The sequence below is a fragment of the Neofelis nebulosa genome, chromosome 5 (assembly GCF_028018385.1).
Source record: "Neofelis nebulosa isolate mNeoNeb1 chromosome 5, mNeoNeb1.pri, whole genome shotgun sequence".
Classification (NCBI taxonomy): domain Eukaryota; kingdom Metazoa; phylum Chordata; class Mammalia; order Carnivora; family Felidae; genus Neofelis; species Neofelis nebulosa.
In genome coordinates this window covers 6,001,293-6,024,544 of record NC_080786.1, presented here as the reverse complement: position 1 = coordinate 6,024,544, position 23,252 = coordinate 6,001,293, and the positions used below count along the sequence as shown (strand labels likewise).

The window sequence follows — 23,252 nt, the reverse complement described above, 5'->3', positions numbered from 1 at the left end:
GGGCTACACAGTCAGATGCGGCACGTTAGGCCACACACACACTCCTCACACCGGGCTCCCGGTCTGAGTCTGGTGCACCCTCCTCTGAAGAGGGAAAGGGGAGCTGACCGCGGCACTGGGGGGTCTTAGGGGTTTTCAGAACCAGTAAGTAGAAGGGTTGTGCCGTGTTTGTGCGAAATGGCTCCTTCTCTCACCGTGTTTCTCAGTACGCGTTGTGGGTCAGGCCCTATGTGGACACAGGCCACGGCCCAGGGGCCGTCCATTCAGACGTCCAGGCCCGACCCAATGTCTGGCAGCTCTGGGACAAGCGGCCACCTCGTACCCTCGACTGGAACACCTCTCTCGCCAGGAAGGCCCGGGGTGGGAGTGCAGGCCCAGCAAAGAGGCGAGAGGTGCCTTCCCTGTCAGTGTGGGAAGCCATCCGCTTGACGCCGCAAAGGTGACTCTACTTGAGCTCGGTACAGAAATAGACTTTGGGGGACGTGACGCCAGCCTACTCCCAGGGCCCCATCAGGAGGGGCCTCCAGGCAGAGGGGGGCAAAGAAGAGGCTTTCCTGGAGTGGCTGGGCGGCTCTGTGCTCCTGACTGGGGAACCTGAACAAATCTGAGGAGACCAGGGAAATGGGAGACAAGGCAAAGCTGGTGAGAGAAGATAGGGAAGGTGGGAGGAGGGAAGAACTAATTAAAACTTGAATAAATTCCATGTGAAATTAGCCACTTCCCTAAAATAAATCAAACTTATTAAAATTCAATTCAGCTCATATTCACTGAGCCCCAGCTCTGTGCTCAGCCTGAAGAAGTTACAAAAATGAACAAAACACAGGCCTTGCCCTTGAAGAGCTCACAGTCTAGAGCAGATACAAATAAGAACAAATCAAACTAAGCATGCATATCCAAGTTGTAGTAGAGAGATAAATTAAGGACAATGAACTCCCCTCCCCTCTCCAGGGGAAGGATCACAGAAGGTAACATCTGGCCTGGGCCTTGCAGGATGAACAAGAGTTCACCAGGCTGGTAAGGACGAGAAGTAAGCTTCCAGGCAGAGGAAGCAGTAGGAGCATGAGACCTGGCCTGAAAATACCTGGGTGTGAGAGCAAGGCCAGAGCCCTTCGTGACCGGCCCTTTAGAGACGGGGGATAGACGAAGTGGCTAAAGAGGAAGTGTGAAAGGCAGGTCAGGGGGAGCACATGTGAGGCCGTGAATGGCAGATGTTGCCAGCTGTCTACCCCCGGAGTCACAGAGTGGGGACGGGGCTCTGTAGCACACAGGGGATGCGTGCATGGCAGAAGAATTCTGCACAGAGCCAGGACTCGGTGGGAAACTTGTGGCCCACTGAAAGACTGGGGTAAGCACGGTCTGTGGCCGAGGGTGGAGTGAAGGGCCAGAGGCCTGGCGGGGGTGCCAGCAGGGCTGTGAGGAGCTGGGAGGCTGGGGGTGGGGCTGGGGCAGGCCCCTACTTTGTCCATGAGGCTCCTCGGTGCCAGGGAACGGGTGCGGCCTGTGGTCCTCAGTCTCCTTGGGAATGCTGCTTGGAAAGCAAGCTTTGCTACATGCAGAGGGCAGGAGACTGATTTGGGAACTCTGGTGTTGGTGCCTCTGGCAGAGAGGAAGGTCCTGGGCCCGGATGCCGGCGTCCAGGCCCGCGTCCGCGTGCAAGTAACCAAGAATAGGCCCATCGGGACCTGCACAGCCTATCCTGGATTACTTGAACGAGGCCACGGCCTTCGCCAGGGCCTTGGTCCTCCTCTTGGCGCCTGTGGCTTCATTCCCTCAGGAGAGAGGGTTTCTGATCCCACCCCTGGGACCCTGGAGTATCTATCGCCATATGAATCACAGTACAGTCTGGAGGGAGGCTGGGGGAGCCGGGGTGGCTCCTTTGAGAGTGGGCTGGCCGTCGCAGGTCAGGCCCTGAGGGTCATGCTCACAGTTGCAAGGTAAGAAGGAAGGATTAATTTCTCTCCTAATTCCTGCCATGACAGTGGGCAGCCTCTCCTTTGTCTCGTTATTTTGTAGCAGAAGCCAAGGTACTAAATGAAGCCTTAACTGCTTCTCAGATGCTGAGTTAATTCAGTTGATGCTTTTGCAAATGTTAAATGCCCAAGTGCCTGTCTTTCGGCTCCCTGCTGGCTTTTAAAAGCATGACATGTGGAGACACTGGAAATATAAAGCTGCCTTTCCAAGGGCCAGCTTCCTGGCAAGACCTCCTGCCTGGGAAGCGAAGGGACCAGGGTATCAGGAAAAGAGCCATGGGCCAGGAGGCAAAAGACTGGAAGTCTCATTTTAATTCTTTCCATGATGTGACCTTGAACCAACCCTTTCTCTGGCCGAGCCTCAGTTTCCCCATCTGGACAACGACATGGTCGGACCAGCTGATTTCCAAGACATCAACTCTGACACCCTGTCCTCAAGGGCCAAGGAAACTACTGGTGTTGTTAAGGAAAGGCATCCTGTTATGGCTCAAGCACCAAGAGAGATTTTCCTTCCTGAGATATAAACACAATCAGGCCAGAGACTCTCCCTTTCAGACCCTGGGCCGACAAGAAGAGGGTCACACCATCCCCGTGGAAAACCTTACAAATCCCCCCTACTCCTCAACTTCCAAGGCTAGGAGTTTTCCCACAGTGTTCCAGTATGTTCATAAGTGAAGCTATTCCTGGAGAAGCTTCATGCAGATAAGGGGAAAAAAACCATCAGAACAAAGATGCGTGCCAATTAACTAGGGCATCTTTATTCAAAGTTGTCTCCTGATCCAAAAACACACATCCTTTTGGTTGGGATTTTGCGAAAGATCCGCTGGAGAACATGATGTAGGAGTGACAAGATCAGTCTGGAGTGGCAGGTATTGGAAATTGACATCTCTTCCCAACATCCCACCGTAAGTGGGTACTTGTGGCATTTTCCTTTTGCCTGCTAGGAGAGTAGCCGAAAGCCATTACATGAGAAAGTTAATTAGACCATCAAGCTGGGCCAGTGGGGGATATGGAAACTTCTAAAAGACTGAATTAAATCAAAGAACTATTCCAACTTGCAACCACATCTACTATCTACAAATGGATTATAGTTTCCCTTATACACTCAATATAAAGTAAATGCATCAGTGAAAAAAAGAAAGCAGGAAATCACTGTATTTATTTTACAAAGCTTGCTCCCTTTTGAGTCAGTAATAAAAGCGTTGATGAAATGGGAATTTAGGATTAAGTTCATAGGAAACGTAATTACCAAAAAATGCTAATTGCAGCTCCGATTTAGCTTTGATTTCTTACCTGATGTATAGTTCCATCGATTTCAACCGGAACAATAAAATCAGCATTACTAATGGGCTAGAGAGAAAAGAAATTATAATTAATATATCCGAAAGAACAAAATAAAATTGGAAACTTTAGAAAGAATAAGGTTTGCCTGGACCAATGTTTTTATTATTGGAAAAAACAGCTAAACACATTTTTTTTAATGTTTATTTATTTTTGAGAGAGGCAGAGAGAGAGCGAGCAAGCAGGCACGAGCGGGAGAGGAGCAGAGAGAGGGAGACACAGAATTTGAAGGAGGCTTCAGGCTCTGAGCTGTCAGCACAGAGCCCAACGTGGGGCTTGAACCCATGACCCGTGAGATCATGACCTGAACCGAAGTTGGACACTTAACCGACAGCCACCCAGCTGTCCCTGGAAAAAAGTTTTAGGTGAAGGATGTTGAAGTATGCTTTGATTCCTTAAAATAAGCACAAGCAGGAAAGCACATTTTTTTCTGTTCTGAATATCGTTAAACTTTCAGCATCTCGGTCCAACCTCTGTATCATCTCCCTGGCCTAAACAACAAAGGTAGGGCAGCCTGGCCAGAGAATGGGGCTCCTCAGAAACTCCAGTTCTCGCCTAGAGCCCTGCCACATGGTGTGGAACCAGTACTGGCCACCAGGGGGAGGAGGTGAGAGCCCAGTGGTCCCAGAGGACTTGCGACTTGGGGGGAAACTGATTTGTATTGGACCCACGGATGTAAGCTGCCCTGTGATGGGCTGCTGGGCAGGAGATGCTGAGCACAGGACACAAAGCAGGGCCACAGACGTGAGGTGAAATCAGAGGTCACAGGCCACGGCCTCGGCTCCTTTCCCTCTGGACCTTCGTTTCTCCTCTCTTCCACAGCTGCGGTAAAGGGTCTGATGTGTGCCTATGGCTCCATCTGGTCCTGAGCAGCAGTGATTTCCGCCTTGCCTGGCACCGTCTCCTGCCCTGGGCAGTGGGGAGAGCCGACCCACCCTCGATTGCTCTGTTCTAAGTAACACAATACCCCAGCACAGCCACAAACTTAAGCCTATTTAAAGTAACTCTTTGACAATACTAATGATACTTAAAATGCAAACATGATTATTTCGGCAGATTATTATGAGGTAGCAACTACTCCAATGAACAGGCCCAAGAGACTCAGAACACAAACCCCTGGGACAAATAGGGGGAGACAGCAGGTGTGCGGTGGCTATTGGGCAGGGGTGCGGACAGGGGTGTGCAGGGCAGAGTCTCTGGTCAGAATCTGAACTGGGGTCTGCTTTTATTAAGCCCATCATCATACACACATGCAATGTTCTTTGCTAAGTAAACAGAAAATACTAGAACACAGAACCATTGCTAAGCACTCAATAGAGTACCTGAAGCTTAAGATTACAGTTTATTCACTCTTGCGGTTGGAAGGCCAAGGATGAGTTCAGTATTTTATAATTCCACAACAAAATACAAAATCATGAAGGAAGAAACTCTAACAAGGCATTATTAGATTGCAAAATCATATTCCATAGAGTATATTAAAAGAAAACAACCATTCCCCAGCTCAAATCAAGCCTCAGCCTCGGTTTCTTCTTACGTGCTATGTAAAGGAGGCCATGCCAAGCCATCGTTCTTAACCTGGGTCTAAGAGCCTCTGTGTGAAACAGTTGTAGGTTTACAGTTGTATGATCTCAAGAGAGGTCACAGCTTTCAGATTCTCCAAGGCCTCTGAAATGCCCCAGAACATTAAAAACTGTACAATAAAGGCAGTTGCCAGAGGGAAGGTGGGTGGAAGGATGGGTGAAATAGATCAAGGAGATTCAGAGCACACATACCTGGCCTTTGGCACCCTGAGCAGCGCCATGGCAGTGGGCAAGAATAAGCACCTTGTGAAAGGTGGCAAAAAGGCAGCCACGAAGAAAGTGGTCGAACCATTTTCTAAGAAAGATTGGTAGGATGTGAAAGCACCAGCTACATTTAATATAAGAAATCCTGGAAAAACAGTAGTCACGAGGACTCAAGGAACTGAAACTGCATCTGATGGCCTCAAGGGTCGTGTTTTTGAAGTGAGCCCTGCTCATCTGCGGAAGGATGAAGTTGCATTTAGAAAATTCAACCTAATTACTGAGGACGTTCAGGGCAAAAACTGCCTAACATCCATGGCATGGATCTTTCCCGTGACAAAGTGTGCTCCATGGTCAAAAAACGGCAGACTATGATTGTAACTCATATTGATGTCAAGACTACTGATGGTTACTTGCTTTGTCTGTTTTGTGTTGGTTTTGCTATTAAAAAAAAAAAAAAGCAACAATCAGATTCAGAAGATCTCTTACACTCAGCACCAATAGGTCCGCTGAGTTCAGAAAAAGATGGTGGAAATCATGACCCGAGAGGTGCAAATGACTTGAAAGAACTGGTCAATAAATTGATTCCGGACAGCATCGGAAAAGACACAGAAAAGGCTTGTCAGTCTATTTATCCACCCCGTGATGTCTTCATTAGAAAACTAAAAATGCTGGGGCACCTGGGTGGCTCAGTCGGTTAAGTGTCTGACTTCAGCTCGGGTCATGATCTCAGGTTTGTGAATTCGGGCCCCGAGTCGGGTTCTGCGCTGACAGCTCGGAGCCCGGAGACTGCTTCCGATTCTGTATCTCCCTCTCTCTGCAACCCCTCCCTTGTTCGCACTCTCTCTCTCTCAAAACTAAATATTAAAAAAAATTAAAAAAAAAAAAGAAAAGATAAGTAAAAATGCCGAAGAAGCCCAGGTTTGAATTGGAAAAGCTCATGAAGCTTCATGGTTTGAAGGTGGTACTTCTGGAAAAGTTACTGGGGCTGAGACCGGTGCTAACGTTGAATGAGCTGATGGGTAAGAGCCTGTAAGAATCTGTTTAAAATTCAGACATTTAATGGTGACAAATAAAAAATCTCCTTTGTGATGAAAAAGAAAGAGTACATGTATCTTGATGAGCACTGAGAAACGTATAGAATTGTTGAATCACTGTGTCGTGTACCTGAAACTAATATAACTCTGTATGTTAAGTATATTTGAATAGCGCCCCCCCCCCCCCCCGCCCCTACAATAAAGGATATTCTGCTTGCAAATATAGGCAAGCCAGGGAGGGAAGAAATGAAGAGACGCTGTTCACATCAGCTTCTGTATAATGCTCTTTGAGCAGGCCTTGGAGACATCAGGGGCTGTTAAGGTCCTGCCTTTGGAGTCAGGAACCCTCCATAGCTTCGGGTAGTCTGGTCAGCATTGCCCACACTCCCAGAGCCTGGGATGAAGCTGTCCAGGCTGAAATGGCAAATAACCCCTGCTCCAAAGGGCTTTCCTCCAGAGGCCTTTGAAAAGTCCTGAGCAACTTGCCCACAGGGGAGAAAAGGCTTCCAGTGCTGTTCAGAGCTGAGCTGGGACATAAGGTCATGGCAACCAGGGGACCAATCCTGGAAGGGCCCTCAGGGTGCTGGGGAATGAGGTGGTATCTCCAGGTCCCAGTGGCCTGTCTCACTGCTAGATAGAGTACGTTTCCTTCTCTACTCTCCCAAAGGACTCACAGACAACCGCCTGGCCTTGTCCTATCAAGGAAGGCTTCTGTTTAGTGAGAAGCAGGCATAAGGAAGGATGTTTCTGACAGAAACGTCTTCAGGTAAATTTGATGGCTCTTCCAACGTCCCCTGCAATGGTCAAGGAATGACTGGTTCACGTGAGACACCCCCCACGCCCCCCAACCATGGAGGGTGCCTTCATATCTCTCCGCAAGGTAAGGGGTGTCACGGGTTGGGGTACAAGGAGGAATGGGATCAAACTGGCCAGTGATAGTGGAGCAGCTCATCTCCAGAAGTACCCCGAGAAAAACAGGACCAGGACCCTACTTCTTCCTTCCAACACACAGATGCCCTATTTTTAAGCTTTTTCATCATTTGCCTCTATCTATCCATCTATCTTCCTTCCTTCCTTCCTTCCTTCCTTCCTTCCTTCCTTCCTTCCTTTCTTCTTCTTCTTTTTCTTTCTTTCTTTCTTTCTTTCTTTCTTTCTTTCTTTCTTTCTTTCTTTCTTTCTTTCTTTCTCTTTTCTTTCTTTCTTTCTTTCTCTTTCTCTCTCTCTCTCCTTTCTTTCTCTTTCTCTCTCTCCCTCCCTCACTCTTTCTTTCTTTCTCTCTCTCTCTCTCTCCCTCCCTCCCTCCCTCCTCTCTCCCTTCCTCCCTCCCTCCTTTCTTTCTTTCTTTCTTTCTTTCTTTCTTTCTTTCTTTCTTTCTTTCTCTTTCTTCTTTCCTTCCCTCCCTCCCTCCCTCCCTTCTTTCTTTTTCTTTCCTCCCTCCCTCCCTCCCTCCCTCCCTCCCTCCTCCCTCCCTCCCTCCCTCCTTTCTTTCTTTCTTTCTTTCTTTCTTTCTTTCTTTCTTTCTTTCTTTCTTTCTTTCTTTCTTTCTTTCTTTCTTTCTTTCTTTCTTTTTCTTTCAGTAGGCTTTACACTGGGCCTGAACTCACAACCCTAAAATCAAGACATGAGCTGAGACCAAGAGTTGTATGCTTAACTGACTGAGCCACCCAGGCACCCCTCATCATTTGCCTCCTTAAAAAAAATTTTTTTTGATGTTTATTTATTTTTGAGAGAGAGAGTGACAGAGTACAAGCAGGGAGGGGCAGAGAGAGGGGGAGACACAGAATCCGAAGCAGGCCCCAGGCCCTGAGCTGTCAGCACAGAGCCCGACGCGGGGCTCGAACCCACAAACCGCGAGATCGTGACCCAAGCCGAAGTCGGTCGCTTGACCGACTGAGCCACCCAGGCGCCCCTCATTTGCCTCTTTTAAAAAACCTGTCTCGTTTCAAAAAATGGAGAGATGGTTCATGAAGTCATTTCTGAATAGCGTAGCCACAGCCATTTCCCCACGGAGGCCCTTTGGTAATTCATAACTTGTGCTGTCATTCTGGCAGGGAGGGGATGGAGTGAGGAACGAGGCAGACACGAGACGAGACTGTCTGATGCTCTTCTTCAGAGTTGGACATCTTTCAAAAATTGGTCTGGGGAAACTTCCAAGACAGCAGGTTGCTTGACAGTTTTAACAGTGCCTCCCCTGCCCCTTCCAATAAGACATACAGCACTCTAGCTACCTTCACAAACACACGGTGGTGTCCTGGGGCACTGGCACATTGATGGCCTTTTGCCATCCGAGAAGTATTTCTGCAGGGGTTGGAGGGTTGGAAAACTCAAACCTCATAGGTAAGAATGGGGTCTCAGTGACACCGGCAGCCCAGCATTTCCCACCAAACTAAGTAGGTAGTATTTAACTCCTCGAGTTAATGTTCACCGGAGGTAATAAGCAACTATTACTGGGATTTCTTCATGAACAGTGATGTCATCCTTTCTATTTTTCCTTTTCCAATACACCGTGACCAAAATCACAAAGGTTATGGATTGCTTTTTATGTTGATTTACCTTAAATGAACTGTGCACCAATGTTTCATCTAAATCAATGACCACACATTTCTTTCCATAGTCAAGCACCGTCGCCTCTGGAAGGAGGTATTTAGCTGGTGGCTAAAGTGAAAAAAAAAAAAATCAGTATTATTACCTTTATGTAGAACACGTACCAACCAATCAATCCCCTTATCGCCGTATCATGTTGTCAGCGAGGTTATAAGTGAGATCAGACATGTAAATGCCTGATTAAGCACATCATGGGATGTTATTAAAAACAGTAGGACTACGTAGTTTACAACTGAAGTTTTAATAAATAATGTGCCGTTATCTGAATGGCTATTGGAGGGCCTCAGTTTTGGAACCAGACAAGTCAGGGTGTGAGTATCAGATCTGTCTCTTCTTGGCTGTAAATTGGGATAGTACTACCTGCCATGGAAGGCTGTTGCTCTCAGCTGTGACTGTGGTAAAATGCCCAGTGTTCTGCCTGGTAGATACATGGTGGCTACTGTTATTATTAAAATGGGCTACACAAAATAAATACTCAATTATATTAGCTATTCTAACTACGCGGGCCCATTTCCTGGGGATCGTTTTTGTCTGAAGTTCCCTGTGGTATAGAAGTACGTTTTACAGCTATACTGGAACCACAGTGGTTTTTTGCTGGTTTGTTTTAACGAGCACAATTTTCAGAAACTTGAAGAGGACCTATGGATCCACGAGCAAAGCACAATCCAAACGGACTTCCAATAATAGAAAACAGAAATAAAAGTGGTCCAGGTTCAGGGCCCTGACTTGTGTCCACCCCACTGCAGTACTGAGTGAAGGTAGCACTTACCCCTTGGATCCTCAGTCTCTGAGGTTATACTTTAATCCACATGGTGTTTGTGGATCAGAAAACCTATTATGTCTTTGTAGTAGCTGACTCTAATCTTGTGGTAAAGAGGTTGTAAAGAGTTAATAAGCTGCTGGATATCGGCAGCCAAAGTCATTCGTGATTTAGAGTTTTATTTCTTTGGGTTTTGCCTCATTCTAGAAGTGATTCCAAGCACTTTAGTCTACTTTGTGGCATATTCCGTACCCAATGTTAACTGGCTAATTTTCTCTCCTGGAAGAAGGTCAAACTCTGTTCAACATTTAATGCAAAACAAAACACACACAAAAAAACTGTGTCCCTAGCCACTGAAGAACAGAAAATTTAGCTTATCAAAACAAACCCCAAAACGAAACAAGAAAAAAATGAAATCAAGAAGTATTCCCTTTTGAATGGATTATCTCCTTTTTTGGAGGAGGGGAGACGGGAGGTTACAGTGAATATTAGTCAAGATCCGGGGTTAATTTTGGACTTTAGCTGGTTCCGTAGTGAACGGAACACAGGAAGTCAACCGAGTAGGTAAATTTGCAAGCGTGACGATCAACTGGTCTAGGGCTGAGTGGTGATTCTAATTCGATAGGGGCTCTCTCCAGTGGGTGTTTCCTCCTGTCCAACATCATCTAGAAGAAAAAGCCTTCATGTCCTCCCAACTCCCTTGGCTCTAATTAAAGTTCACCAAGCAGTATTCCCTCCCCAGTACTCCCAGTAGCACCGGGAGGAGATGCACCTTGGACATGGGACATGGGATTCAGGGTCCTAAAAAGGATTCTGTCTTTCACTATAAATCAGCAAGCAAGCAGGGTGCTAGAAACATTACAATAAACTCGCAAGAAGAAGTTTTGTATTCAGTGTTTTAAAAAGGGAGAATATGGTGAGCTCTGTAAGTGAACATAATAAAGAGGGTTTGAGCTATTTCTGTTGTTTGGGCCATAGCAGAAAGCATGCTTGTGACCAGAATAAAATTTAATTTCTTATCACACGATTATGTAATAAAGACACATTCTCATTGTAAAGAATACAGGCACGCAAGAGACAACTATTTCCTTTTCCCTGCTCCCCATTCCTCTCCCGGGTGCCCCTCTTTTCAGTTCGGTGCATGTCTGTCCAGTCTCTATGCATTTATATACTAAAACAACATTTAAACTTTATGTAATTGCTCGCCTGGGAAATAAGGCTCTAGGGATGGAAATGATTCCGTCCCTAGCAGATCTGAAAACGTCAAAGATCTGCCAAAAGCGGCTCAGTTATTTTCTGGACCTGAGAATAAAAATTACTTTCTGAGCATATTTAACCGACACTTTGCAAGCACTCTCTGAGTTAACAGGACAGAAAAGACCTCAGGTACTACTGGAAGAGAGAGAAGAGGGAGAAGAGAGAGAAGAGGGAGAAGGGTGAGACTCCTCATAAGTAAGCTACTGATTTAGCATTTGTGCTGCAGAGAACAAGGCGGGGCTGGGGACAATGGGTAAGGAGGGTTCCGTTAACCCTCAGCCCCGCTTCCTAAACACACACAGCTTCTCTGAGAGCTTGGCTTTAGATTAATGCAAATTCCTCGGACCGCTGGTAAAAATTCTTCTGGACAGGTGTGTCCTTGGCACACGCAAGGACACTATATAATTGCAATAGTGCTTTGTTACTTCAATTGATCTGTTCAGGTGATGCTTGAATTATTAACTAAAAACGTCCTGGGGCAAATTTTCTCCCAGGCCATCAAAAAACTGGAGAACAAGAGAGACACCAGTTACATCAAGAAGAGCCTTTTCATACAAACCAAGTCTTGCTCCAAAGTACACGGAGGACACTGCCAGGGGAATGGAGAGGGTGAGGGTAGGGAGCAAAAATGTGGGGGGGGGGGGGGGGGCGGGGGGGGGAAGGAATCTTGGTTTGCCCTCTAAGATTTAGGAAGGGCATTCATTCCAGTTCTCTTCCTGGGAGAAGATCTGGAATTTTCCAACCTCGGTAGTGAACTGGCAGCCATGAATAGTTAACTCTCAGGTTCCCGGGGCACCCATCCCACTTACCCTCACAGGTCTTAGAGGCGGAAACGTTCTTGGCACACTAGATTGGGGTTTCTGCACATAAGAGTCCCAGGCCCACAGTCTGCACACTGTGCTCCCCAAGCCTCAGAGCTGAGGGCAGAGGTCTCAGGGCTTCTGCGGGAGGAGGCGAAGGAAACTCTAGACCATTTTTAATCACAATCGTTGTTCTGCCGATAGGTTCTCCATAAGGTTCGGTGGGAAAAAAGTATACTACTGTTTACTAACAGGCTTAGGCACACAGAGCAGAAATGTAATTGCTAGAAAACTCATTTCTCCTCCTATTCTCCTCTCACACCGTCGTGACTCAGCTACACTGTCAACCTTGCACCGTGAGCATCGAGAGTGAGATTCCTCCAAGAGCAGCAATGGGAGGAATCGGGTCACAGCCCCAGTCACATTCCGCATTCCTTGCTGGGGCCAAAGCATTTGAACTCTCACCTTCAGCCAAGGCCACCCAAACTTCAGGGGATTCTAAAGCTGGCCCTCTGCTTCTTTCCCTTATCCTTTACTACCTGACTTTTATTATTGGATAGCCCACGAGGCTTCCAATAAGATGTGTGGAGGGCCCCAAATCCCAGCTGACGGCTGGGCAACAAACGTTATCAAGTGGAATGTTATAACATCAAGTCCAGATAAAAATGTCATTTTCAACAGGTGTACAAAAGATGGATTAATCAATAAATAGTGTCGAGACATGTGACTTGCCACTCGGAAAAGGCAATAAAGCCGGATCACTACTTAACGCCTTACACCAACGTGAATTCCAGATGGATCACAGATTTAAGTGTAGAGATAAAACCATTAAAACGCTAGGAGAAAATATGGGTCACAGTCATAGAGTGGGGAGATCTTTCTAAGTGTGACATAAAAAACCAGGAGCCATAAGGGATAAGATTAAAACATTCGCCTGTATAAAATTAAACTTCTTTGTGGCCAAAATGATTATAAACGAGGCCAAAAGATATACCATAAATTGGGGGGGGGAAGTCCTAATTTCCTTGAAATTAAAAAGATAACAGTATAAACTCTAAAAGGAATGAATAGGGAGGCAGAAAGACATATGGACAATAAACCCGTGAAAAGATGTTCATACTCATTCATAAAGAAATGCAAATCAAAGCAATGAATTGATACACTATTCTTTGCTCACAGATCAGCAAAAATTAAATATTTGATTATTGTCATTTCTGATAAGGGAACGGGCAATCCCACACACTCCTGGTGGGAATGTAAGTCAGGCTTTCAGAGGACAATTTGGCTTTAATCTACCCAAGATGTAAGTTATATCCTGATCACAACAGATACTATAACTCAAGTCCATAAACATACACATGTTTATGCACAGGAAACATGCACAGGAATGTTCCCAAGAGAAGTATTAGTAATAGTTGAGAAGTAGAAACAAAGTAAACACCATCAAGGACGAGTAAAACAATGAGGCAGATCACTATGCACCGATATTTGGAAAGATGTTCAAAGTATATTGTTTAAAGCAAAAAAATACCTTGCAAAATTCTCATTTGTGTCAATATGGTTGTGTTTATTTAGAAAATTTCTAGAAGGATACATAACAAATATTAAAAGTGATTATTTCAGGGATTAGGACCGTGTTGGGAGATTTTTTCTTCTTTCTGCTTTATTCTTACAGTATTTTTTACAACTATGAGCTTGAATTATTGCTTAGTAAAAACTCAAAAGACCAAAGCTGCACACATTGAGAGAGTAGCATGACAATGAAATAAGAGGGGCATGGTGGGAAGCAGAGATGTGGGGGTGGGGTTGGGGTTGGGGGGGGGAGTGGGCTCCAGCCAGAACTACACTGGGCACCCACAGGCTCAGGGGTACCTTTCACCTTCAGGGCCTGGAAACAGCTTCCAAGAGGCTGTAGGCCCTGGTTTGGGATCAGCACAAGCCTGGATTTCTGGCCCTACAGTACGGCACCCCAAGCTCACAGGGGCTCCCAGCACCCACCAGGTCCCCTGTGATCCAGAAAGGGCACGGCTATTTCATTTATGTGACTTGCGGCCTTGCCATGTGCGTACAGATTCTGCAGGGGATCCCAAGTCTCGAATCCTGGGGCTGAACTGGACTCCAGATGGACTTGGGCTCAGTTGTGCATGCCCGTCAGTAGACTGCTTTTCTGGAAGCTCTCACTCAATGATGCAAGTTACTTGAGCTAGGCTTTGTTTTTCTGCAAGATATTTCAGAGATTCACGAGGCCTGACCTAGACTCTTATTTGTAGGAAGGAGCCAGCAGTGTATTGATCTAACACCGCACTAAATTATATAAGGGATCTTTTTCCCCTTGGCTATCTCGTTCTGGGATTCTAGAATGTGTTGAGATTTGTGGGGAAAGGGTCATTTTCCTCGGCAGAGTTTTACCCTGACAAATGCTTGGTTTGGCACTTAATGAACTTTGAGAAAAACCAGTGCTATGGGAGTATCACAGGTAGGGGGAGAGGTGGCACCTGTCATCTATTTCATGTAGGTATCTTGTAGGAAGAAATGTATGAAATTACTTTGCATAACGGTTAGAAGGAGACCTCTGGTAACAATCCCACTAGGTATCCTACTCAAACACCAGATGAGAAGCCCTGCTGCCTGATCAATCTTTTTGAATAAAGTCGGTCTTCCTGACAAAGCCTGACTTCCAGGCATGCTGGTGAAGTCAGAACTACTCCACAAACCATTGAAACTTGTTAATCAATGGAGAGTTAAAGTCCTGAGAAAAATGGAATTATCAAAAAATTAGGGGGCAATTTATTATTTTGTAAGTGACACTCATTACCAAATTTGGAGTCAACCTGTACTAATGAAATCCATTCTTCTCTGTGAGATAAAAAAGTCCAAGGAAAGTTAGATGCACAGATGTGAATCAAACAATCTGAATCAGAGACTCTTTAGGGATTAAAGTATCAATTTATGGACATCTTTTAAAATCTAAATCCTTCCACAAGGACACAGGACTGTTTAAAAGGTCTGTTGGATACGGACATCTCTGGCGCAAGTCTCTTTGGAGAGTCAGTCACTGGTCTGTTTCTTGCTGGCTTAGCCTCAGGCTAAATGGCTCTTGCTGTCAGAGCAGGAGGAAGAGCAGGGACAGTGGGGACAGTGGATGTCTGAGGGGTGACCCGTGCTGACGTTGACCACTGGTGGGCTCCTCTCCCAGATTCCGAGGCTGGAGAGAGAAATGGTGGCCCACAGGAGTGCCCAGCTGGAACAGCTTCAAGTTCAGGGAATACAATTGGGGCAATTTTTTTCTGATCTTAGAGCCAAGGCCAAGCTACTGACCCTGCTGAGTAAGTCAGAGACGGTCTGCTCACCCAGGACATGGGCTGGAGGAGCCCCCTGGGACACAGCCTGCTGCAGAATCCTACGTCTGGGCAAAAGTTTGTTCTCCCAGTCTATGGAGCTGGGGCTGAGGTGCTGGGGGTGGGGAAGGGCAGCAGGCCGCCTTAGCTTGGAGGCCCTTCGCAGAAAGAAAGGAAAGGTGAGAATTTGGTGACTAGATGCTGGTTGTCCTGCTGTTCCTGAGAAACCTTCTACTCACAGTTTAAAATGTAGCTTCATTTTTCTTTTTTTTTTTTTTTTTTTTTTTTTTTTTTCAACGCTTTTTATTTATTTTTGGTACAGAGAGAGACAGAGCATGAATGGGGGAGGGGCAGAGAGAGAGGGACACACAGAATCGGAAACAGGCTCCAGGCTCCGAGCCATCAGCCCAGAGCCTGACGCGGGGCTCGAACTCACGGACCGCGAGATCGTGACCTGGCTGAAGTCGGACGCTTAACCGACTGCGCCACCCAGGCGCCCCTGTAGCTTCATTTTTCAACAGAACAGAGTTGTTTGTACCATATGCTAAAACTCAATGTATGCAAGAACATTTAAATAACCATTTATATTAGTAGGCCCAAAGCTACAAGATTCTACACGTGTTTAAATAAAATTTGATAAATATACATACACTTGGTATGGGAATGACCTGCCTCTGGTCACCCTAAGGAAAAAGAAAAAAGAAATCATTGTCAGGTTTGAAGAGAAGTAAGCAGATCATATACTCAAAAGAAACTTCAAAGCACTCTTGAGTACGGCAGCCCTATGATTTCCTGTTCTCTGCACCCTGGTGGTGTTCAATGAACAGGAGGAACCCAACGATTTTCCAATTAGGGCACTGGGCTCCACTCTGCCTCCCAGACACCCCCACCCCTGACAAACCAGGCCGGGTTCCTGAGGCTCATTAATCTTGCGTGTTTAAATGTTTTTCTTAATGTTTCTTATTTATTTTTGAGAGCGAGAGAGCACAAGCAGGGCAGAGGCAGAGAGAAAGTGGGAGATACAGAATGTGAGGCAGGCTCCAGGCTGACAGCACAGAGCCCGAGGCAGGGCTCGAACCCACGAAGGGTGAGATCGTGACCTGAACCGAAGTCAGACGCTCAACCTACTGAGCCACCCAGGTGCCCCTAATCTTGCTTATTTAAATGGTGCCTCCCTTACTCCCAGGAATTTAATCCTTAATTGAAAAATAAACACAAAATCCCATATACTACTTTGATCCATTAATCCCTCTAGTAACTGCCTTATTTCTTGTTTTTAAGTTAGTTATTCCCTAAAAAGACTAAGCCTTAAGTCAATACAATATGTAGAGGAAGGAACACTAGTTTATCAGATTACAAGGAATCCCCTGGTCACTCCAGGTTTTCTTCTAGAGGAGGACTGGACAGAAGGGAGACAGAGTCCCCTTTAAGGGGAACAGAAACTGTATTTGCAGGGAGTGTTAAGAAAATTCAGGCCTCAAAGTGGGGCCTCACCCATTCTGCAACCCTGGAATGCCAGCCATTCCAAACCCGGTTGATGGAAACATTTCATTTTTATTTTTTTTAAGCTTATTTATTTATTTCGAGAGAGAGAGAGAGAGAGCGCATGCACAGGAGGGGCAGAGAGAGAGGGAGACAGAATCCTTAGCAGGCTCCACACTGTCAGTGCAATGCAGGGCTTGAACTCACAAACTGTGAGATCATGACCTGAGCAGAAATCAAGAATCGGATGCTTAACCGACCGAGCCATCCAGGCACTCCAAAACATTTTATTTTAGCATCATTAATAAATGCTAAAAAAAGAACACTTCTTCTCCGTTATCTCCACTGAGCAGTTCCAGTTTCTGTTTCTTCGTTTTTAGATGGAAGGATGGGAGGCAATAAATACCAGCATCACAGTTCCTGATGAGGAGATAGGAGACTGTTTCCTGGTCTCCCACATGGAACTATTGTGAAAAGTGTATCCATCTTTACCGAGGGCGTCGCTTGTGACCAGGGTCTCATGGGAAGGGGTCAAACCAGATTGCTGACAAAGGCAGGTGGCTGGCACCTCTTTGGGCTCTGCTCTGACTCTAAACACCAGTTAGCAACTTCTTGATCATCTGCAGCCCTAGTTACCACCTCTGCCGAGTAACAGCAACTCCTGTTTCCTCTCGAGATCCTCTTGATGGCTCTTTCCTTTTTCAGGACACTTGGGGCTTGCCTTAAGGATCCTAAACTGCCTTCTGCCATTATTCAAGGCAGAGCTGTGCTGCTCTCCAACACGAAGGTGCAAACAAATCAAATCCATTTTTAAGAACTTCTGCAGAGAAGTTCACTTCACAAGCTCTTAAGTAATATTACTCCCAACATCTGGATCTAGGAGGTGGCTGCTCTTGGTGGGGAGACTTTAAGCAGAAGCTCACAAGCCTGTTGGGTCACGACAGAGGAGAGTTTCTCAACCCTGGAGCTACTGACATTCTGGGCCTGGTAACTCTTTGCTGCGAGGGCTGTCCTGAGCATTGTAAGATGTTCCACAGCATCCCTGGCCTCTACCCACCGGATGCCAGTAGAACTCCTGGAGCGACAATCGAAAATGTCTCTAGATGTTGTCAGATGTTCTCTAGGGGGCAAAATCATCTCTAAGTGAGGAGCACTGCACTAGTGGGAGGCTACAAACAGCCCAACACACAGGTGTACCTTCAGATAAGATGAGCACATCAGTGAAGGAAGAGATAACAACAGCAAATACCTGAAGGGCTTGGCAAAACACAGGCTAGGACCGAAGGTGCTATTCTGGACAGATGTTTGGGCTGGAAAATCACCCCGGAAGTTTGCGCGCGTGCATGGGGTATGCACGTATTAGGGAGTGTTCAGCAATCCCTCTCCTCTGTCCTCTCCCTGATTAGTCCTCCGTGGTCTGGGCCACTGGGGTCTCCTGGGAGCTGACTTCTTCTTGCCTCTCGTCAGGGGCTGCACACCCTTTTATTTTGGGCAACTGGCGTGCAGGTCCAGGTTGTTAACTGTGATGGAGGCAATGGTTGCCACTCTAGGCCACTGCTGCTGAAGCATTTCTCCAGGACAAAGCGAATACGTAATGTGGATAGAACCCTAGATGCCACCTGTTGCACTCTGTCCACAGCCTTCTCTCTGCTTCTGGCATGCTGAGTTCCAAGAGGCAGGGAGAGCTGGGGGCCAGCGGTAGAGATGGGCCTAGAACCAGCTTCCACGTCTAATGTGCCTGGGCTGTGTTCCAGTTGTCCTGACCAAGGTGAGTGAGAGGGAGGGCAGAGGGTCCTCTAGGCAGTAGCTGCCCCACTTTGACAGGTTCTTTCTGTGGGGTCTGGTCTTACAGACCGACTAGTAAGTGCAATGCAAATGATGCATTACTTAGAGTTAATTCTTTGGAAAGCAATTGTGACAAACGTAAGTGAAGAAGTCCAGGAATGAATACTGAGTCCGGGTAAGCCTAGCTCTGCCAGAGAATTGCCTTGAAAGGCCTTTATTCTCTCATATATACAGCCAGCTACTCCAAGAAACCTGCCAGAGGTACGCCGCCATTTTCTCATGCCATTTCACCTAGGCAAATACAATTTTTATTTTTATTTTTATTTTTAAAATTTTTTTTTCAACGTTTTTTATTTTTATTTTTGGGACAGAGAGAGACATAGCATGAACGGGGGAGGGCCAGAGAGAGAGGGAGACACAGAATCGGAAACAGGCTCCAGGCTCCGAGCCATCAGCCCAGAGCCTGACGCGGGGCTCGAACTCACGGACCGCGAGATCGTGACCTGGCTGAAGTCGGACGCTTAACCGACTGCGCCACCCAGGCGCCCCGGCAAATACAATTTTTAAATTAAAACTTGTACCAAGACAGCAGTGATTTTTCTCTTTGTTTGAATCCTTCACAGGCCTAGGGTACCAACGATGGTCCTTTTGCTAATGGCGACTCTCTAAAGCAATGATTTAAATTGGGGGAGGGAGAGTCCGAGGAAAGCTCACCGAGGGAACACGTTAGAATTTGGGGCCGCAACAGGGTTTACAGTGGAATCTCATCATATAAATTCCACGAATAGGTTTTTCCACACCAATGTAGAGTAAGGTTAAGGGAAGTCATCTTTTCATGATTTTTTCCCAAAATTTTCTCAGCTATTCTTCGACATTATTTCGTCTATATAAAGTTTAAGTCTTATCTAGAAACCTAATACATTTCTCTATAATTAAGAGCTACCAGAGCAAAACCTTTTAATGATTCCATTTTTTGAAGTATTTTGGGGTTTCTATGTAAATAATCGTGTCATATGCAAATAAAGCTAAACTCCAATGTTTTTCATATTTATATCAATTGTTTCATTTTCTTATCTTCTTACATTAGCCAGAAACTGCCAGAGATTTTCCTATGTGGCTTGCTGTATTTATTTATTAAATATTTTATTTTATTAAAAAAATATTATTTATTTAAGTAATCTCTATACCCAGTGTGGGGCTTGAACCCACAACCCCGAGAGCAAGAGTCACATACTCTTGTGACTGAGCCAGCCAGGCGCCCCAAAGATTTTATTTTTAAGTAATCTCTACAGCCAACACGGGGCTCAAAGCTACAACTCTTGAGATCAAGAGTCGCACACTATACTAATGAGGCTGGCCAGGCACCCTGTATTTCTAGAAGACAGTTTTTTATCGTATTTAAGTGGTTTTCTTCTACATATTTGTCTATATTGTTGATTAGTATACAAAGGTTATGGCTATTACACACTTGATGTATCAGACCTATTATCATTAGAAAACGTCCCTCTTTCTCTTGTTTGTTTTTGGCCTCGAAGTTTGTCTGATACCAATTTTTTTTTTTAATTTTTTTTTTTAATGTTTGTTTATTTTTGAGACAGAGACAGAGCATGAATGGGGGAGGGGCAGAGAGAGAGGGAGACACAGAATCGGAAGCAGGCTCCAGGCTCTGAGCCATCAGCCCAGAGCCCAACGTGGGGCTCGAACTCACGAACCGTGAGATCATGACCTGAGCTGAAGTCGGACGCTCAACCGACTGAGCCACCCAGGCGCCCCTGTCTGATACCAATTTTGTCACCTTTGCTTTCTGGTTATCTTATCTGCTTTTTCCATTTTGCCCATCTATTTTCCATCTTTTAAAAACCACCGTATATTAGACGTTGGGTCAGAAACTACTAGTCATCTACTGTCAGAGTAATTCCAGTTTTCTTTCTGGGCACACGGTAGGACTGCACTTCCACGTTCCTTGAAGTTAAGCATAGTTATGTGAATTGCTTTGGCCAAGAAGATGTAAGTTAAAATGAGGCACGTGACTTCTTTTTTTTTTTTTTTTTTTTTTAAGTAGGCTTCATGCCCAGCATGGAGCCCAATGTGGGGCTCGAACCCTGAGAGCATGATCTGAGCTGAGATCAAGAGTCAGATGCTCAACCGACTGAGCCACCCGGGCACCCCAAGGCATGTTACTTCTGAGTGAAGACTTTAAGAGCCAGTGTGATTCACCACACTCCCTTTTCCTGCTATGGCAACGGCGAAAGCAAAAAGATGGGGCCTTCCTCAGTCTGAGTCCATGAATGAGGATGAGCTACATTACGCAATCTGATGGCGGTAGCTATGAGTCACGTGTGGCTACCGACCCTGTCAAAAGGTGGTTAGAGCTAAGTTAAGATGCGCTATAGGTATAAAATACATATCAGATTTTGAAGAATTAGTAAGATAGCAAGAGTATAAATTTTATCTCATTGACAGTTTTTTTTCTATCGATTACATGTTGAAATAATGTTTTGGAGGTCTTCGGTTAAATCAAATGTATTATTAAGAGCAATTTCAACTCTTAAGAAATATTTTTAAGAATGAGGCTACTAGAAAAATTTAAACAACACAGGTGGCTCACATTATAGATCTACTGGACAAGTGCCACAGCTGAGCCACGATCAACGTGTAGCGTGAGTGAAAACCAGACTTTTACCGTTTGCAGCCTCTGAGGTCTGGGGGTTGTGCCTACGGCCTAACCGAGCCCACGCCGACTAGCACGTTGACCCAGCAGCCATTTCTCCTTTCTCCTTTGTGAGAGAGCTCTGATTCTGCGGAGGGCGGGAATAGGCCAGTCTAAAGTCTTCCCCTTTCGGGCCTCCCTTCCCTTGCTGCCAGAGGGTAGCTGTGTGACAAAAGTTCTGGCCATGCAGACAGAAGGAGACGTACCCTGGGGTTTTCTGTGAGAGCACTGACTTCCCATACAAGCGGCCTAGGTGGGGGTACTCCTCCCCGCCTTCTTCCCTCGGATGTGGATATGCTGTCTGAAGCCTGTGACTCTGGGATAATAAACAAGCATGGGGATGAGGGCAACCGCGTCAAGGACGGTGGAGCGGAAAAACGGAAAGACGGAAGAACAGAAAGAACCTGGGTCCCTGACGGCATCATCGGGCACCTAAACAAACCCCGGCAACTGCCAGACTCAGGCTTTTTATGTGAGAAAATAATCCCCTATTTGTTTAAGCTATTATTTCTCAGTTTTCTTTTCCTTGCTGCCAAAATCGTTCCTATCTGATGCAGGTCTATTCTTGGAAACAGCACACAGATGAATTTGTCAAGCCAATCTGATACGGTCGTGGTCTTTTGTGAGGGGAATCTGGTTCACTGAACTTGGGTTTTATGCCTCCTCTTTATGTTAGGTTTACTATTGATGTTTGTTCTCTTCCCCCTTTCTCAATTTTGACGGCCGACTCACGTTGCTGCCCATTTCTCCTTTCACTCCTTGTGAATTTTCAGGATCTATTTCCTAACTGTGCTGCTTGTACGGTTCTATTCCTAACAGGTGGTACTTATTCTTACGTCTTCTATAATTGTATCATAACGGAATATCAATCTCGCCCAGGCTTCTTTCGGTCCCCTCTCTGAATCATGACCTGTCTGAAAATGCACTCCCTTTGCTTCAACAGATAAACGCTATCTTGGTCACGTATAGAATTTTTGGTCTGGAATTCTTTTCTCTCAATAGCCTGTAACATTTTTTTTCATAGTCTTCTGGCTTTCAGTATTGTTGATGAGAAGTCTGGTACTGCTGTAATTCTCTTTCTTTTGAAAATATCTCGTTCTGGTAGCTTGCCAGATTGTCTCTTCACACTTAAATTTCAGAATTTTTTTTTAAAGTTTATTTATGTTTTGAGAGGGAGAGAGTGGGGTGGCGGGGAGCAGGGAAAGGGCAGAGAGAGGGAGGGAGAGAGAATCCAAAGCAGGCTCCACACGGTCAGTGCAGAGCTCAGCGCGGGCCTCGAACCTACGAACAGTGGGATCAGGATGTGAGTTGAAGTCGGACACTCAGCTGACTGAGCCCCCCGGGTGCCCCTAAATTTCAGAAGTTCAACAGCACACATCCAGGCATGTGCTCCCCTAACCTGCCCCACTAATCTCACTGTATACTTACTTGGTAAAAGCCCTTACAATCTACATATTCATACTTTTTTTCAGCTCAAGAAAAATTCCTTCTACTACCTTTTCTCTTCCTGGCACTCCTATTTGCATGTTAGCTCTCCTCGATGCCTCTTCCTACCCTTCCCCCCTCCTCCCACAATGATCATCTCTGTGTTTCTGGTCTGAACTGAAAGATATTTTCTCCACTTGCTCTAGAACATTAATTCCGGCCTCAGCAGTGACCACCCTCATTCTCCTTTTTCTCAGTTTGTTTACTAAGTTTTTATATTTAGAAATCATGGGATTTCTTTTTTAAGTTCTAGACGTTACTTTTGTCCTCGAAATTCGTTTCTTGACGTATCCTTTCCTGAGTTGCCTACTAAAGTTCTCTTCTGTCTCTTCTGTTGCTTTTACCTCAGTGGGAGCCTCATAGTGTACTTTTTCGACTTGGACCTTCTCCGCAGTGGCAAACGAGGGAGCACTGCCAGGCCCGGCAAGGAGCAATGTTTCTGTGGTCCAGCAGAGCCCAAACTGACAAACCACAAGGACAGGAAGAAAGTCTCTGCACCTAGTGGGCTGCTTTAGGGCACAAGAAGTGAAAGCAATTCAGCTCATCAGTACAGCCCCTCCAAGGACCACACACATCAAGTGGGTAGTGCGGGCCCTTTCCGAGGGGATCCACAGCTCTTGCTGGCCGGTGGACCTCACGGGACCATCCATTTCAAGTCTCTGTCCTAGGACTCCAAGAGAGGCAAGCGTTTTCCTCTGTTGGTGGCTTCCTGCTTCTCACTGAGGCTCAGAGAGGATGAATCCCGCGCCTGCTCCTTCCCCTGGAGATGTCAGGAAAACCAGAAGCCTTACTGCGCTTTCCGGATTCCACTGGCAGGCTCACCGGGTTTATCCAGAGAGAGAATTTCAACGGTGAGAGCCATGTGCTCAGGCTGTCATCTTCCCAGAACCCTTCTCCTTCCA

General features: G+C 46.0%; 1 protein-coding gene and 1 pseudogene across 5 annotated transcripts in view; one reads left to right on the top strand and one right to left on the bottom strand.

Annotated features, from left to right (window-relative positions):
- Positions 1 to 23,252, bottom strand: part of CTDSPL (CTD small phosphatase like) — a 120,619-nt gene that overhangs the window by 11,532 nt on the left and 85,835 nt on the right. For 3 of the 5 annotated variants that reach the window (XM_058729401.1, XM_058729398.1, XM_058729399.1), the window contains exons 3-5: positions 15,539 to 15,571; positions 8,683 to 8,784; positions 3,264 to 3,320 (exon numbers count right to left, since the gene is read on the bottom strand). In XM_058729401.1, coding sequence (XP_058585384.1) covers positions 3,264 to 3,320; positions 8,683 to 8,784; positions 15,539 to 15,571 — 192 coding nt within the window. The remainder of the gene's footprint in view (positions 1 to 3,263; positions 3,321 to 8,682; positions 8,785 to 15,538; positions 15,572 to 23,252) is intronic. The other 2 variants (XM_058729402.1, XM_058729400.1) reach the window with 1 other exon arrangement.
- Positions 5,111 to 8,196, top strand: LOC131511513 (small ribosomal subunit protein eS1-like; annotated as a pseudogene).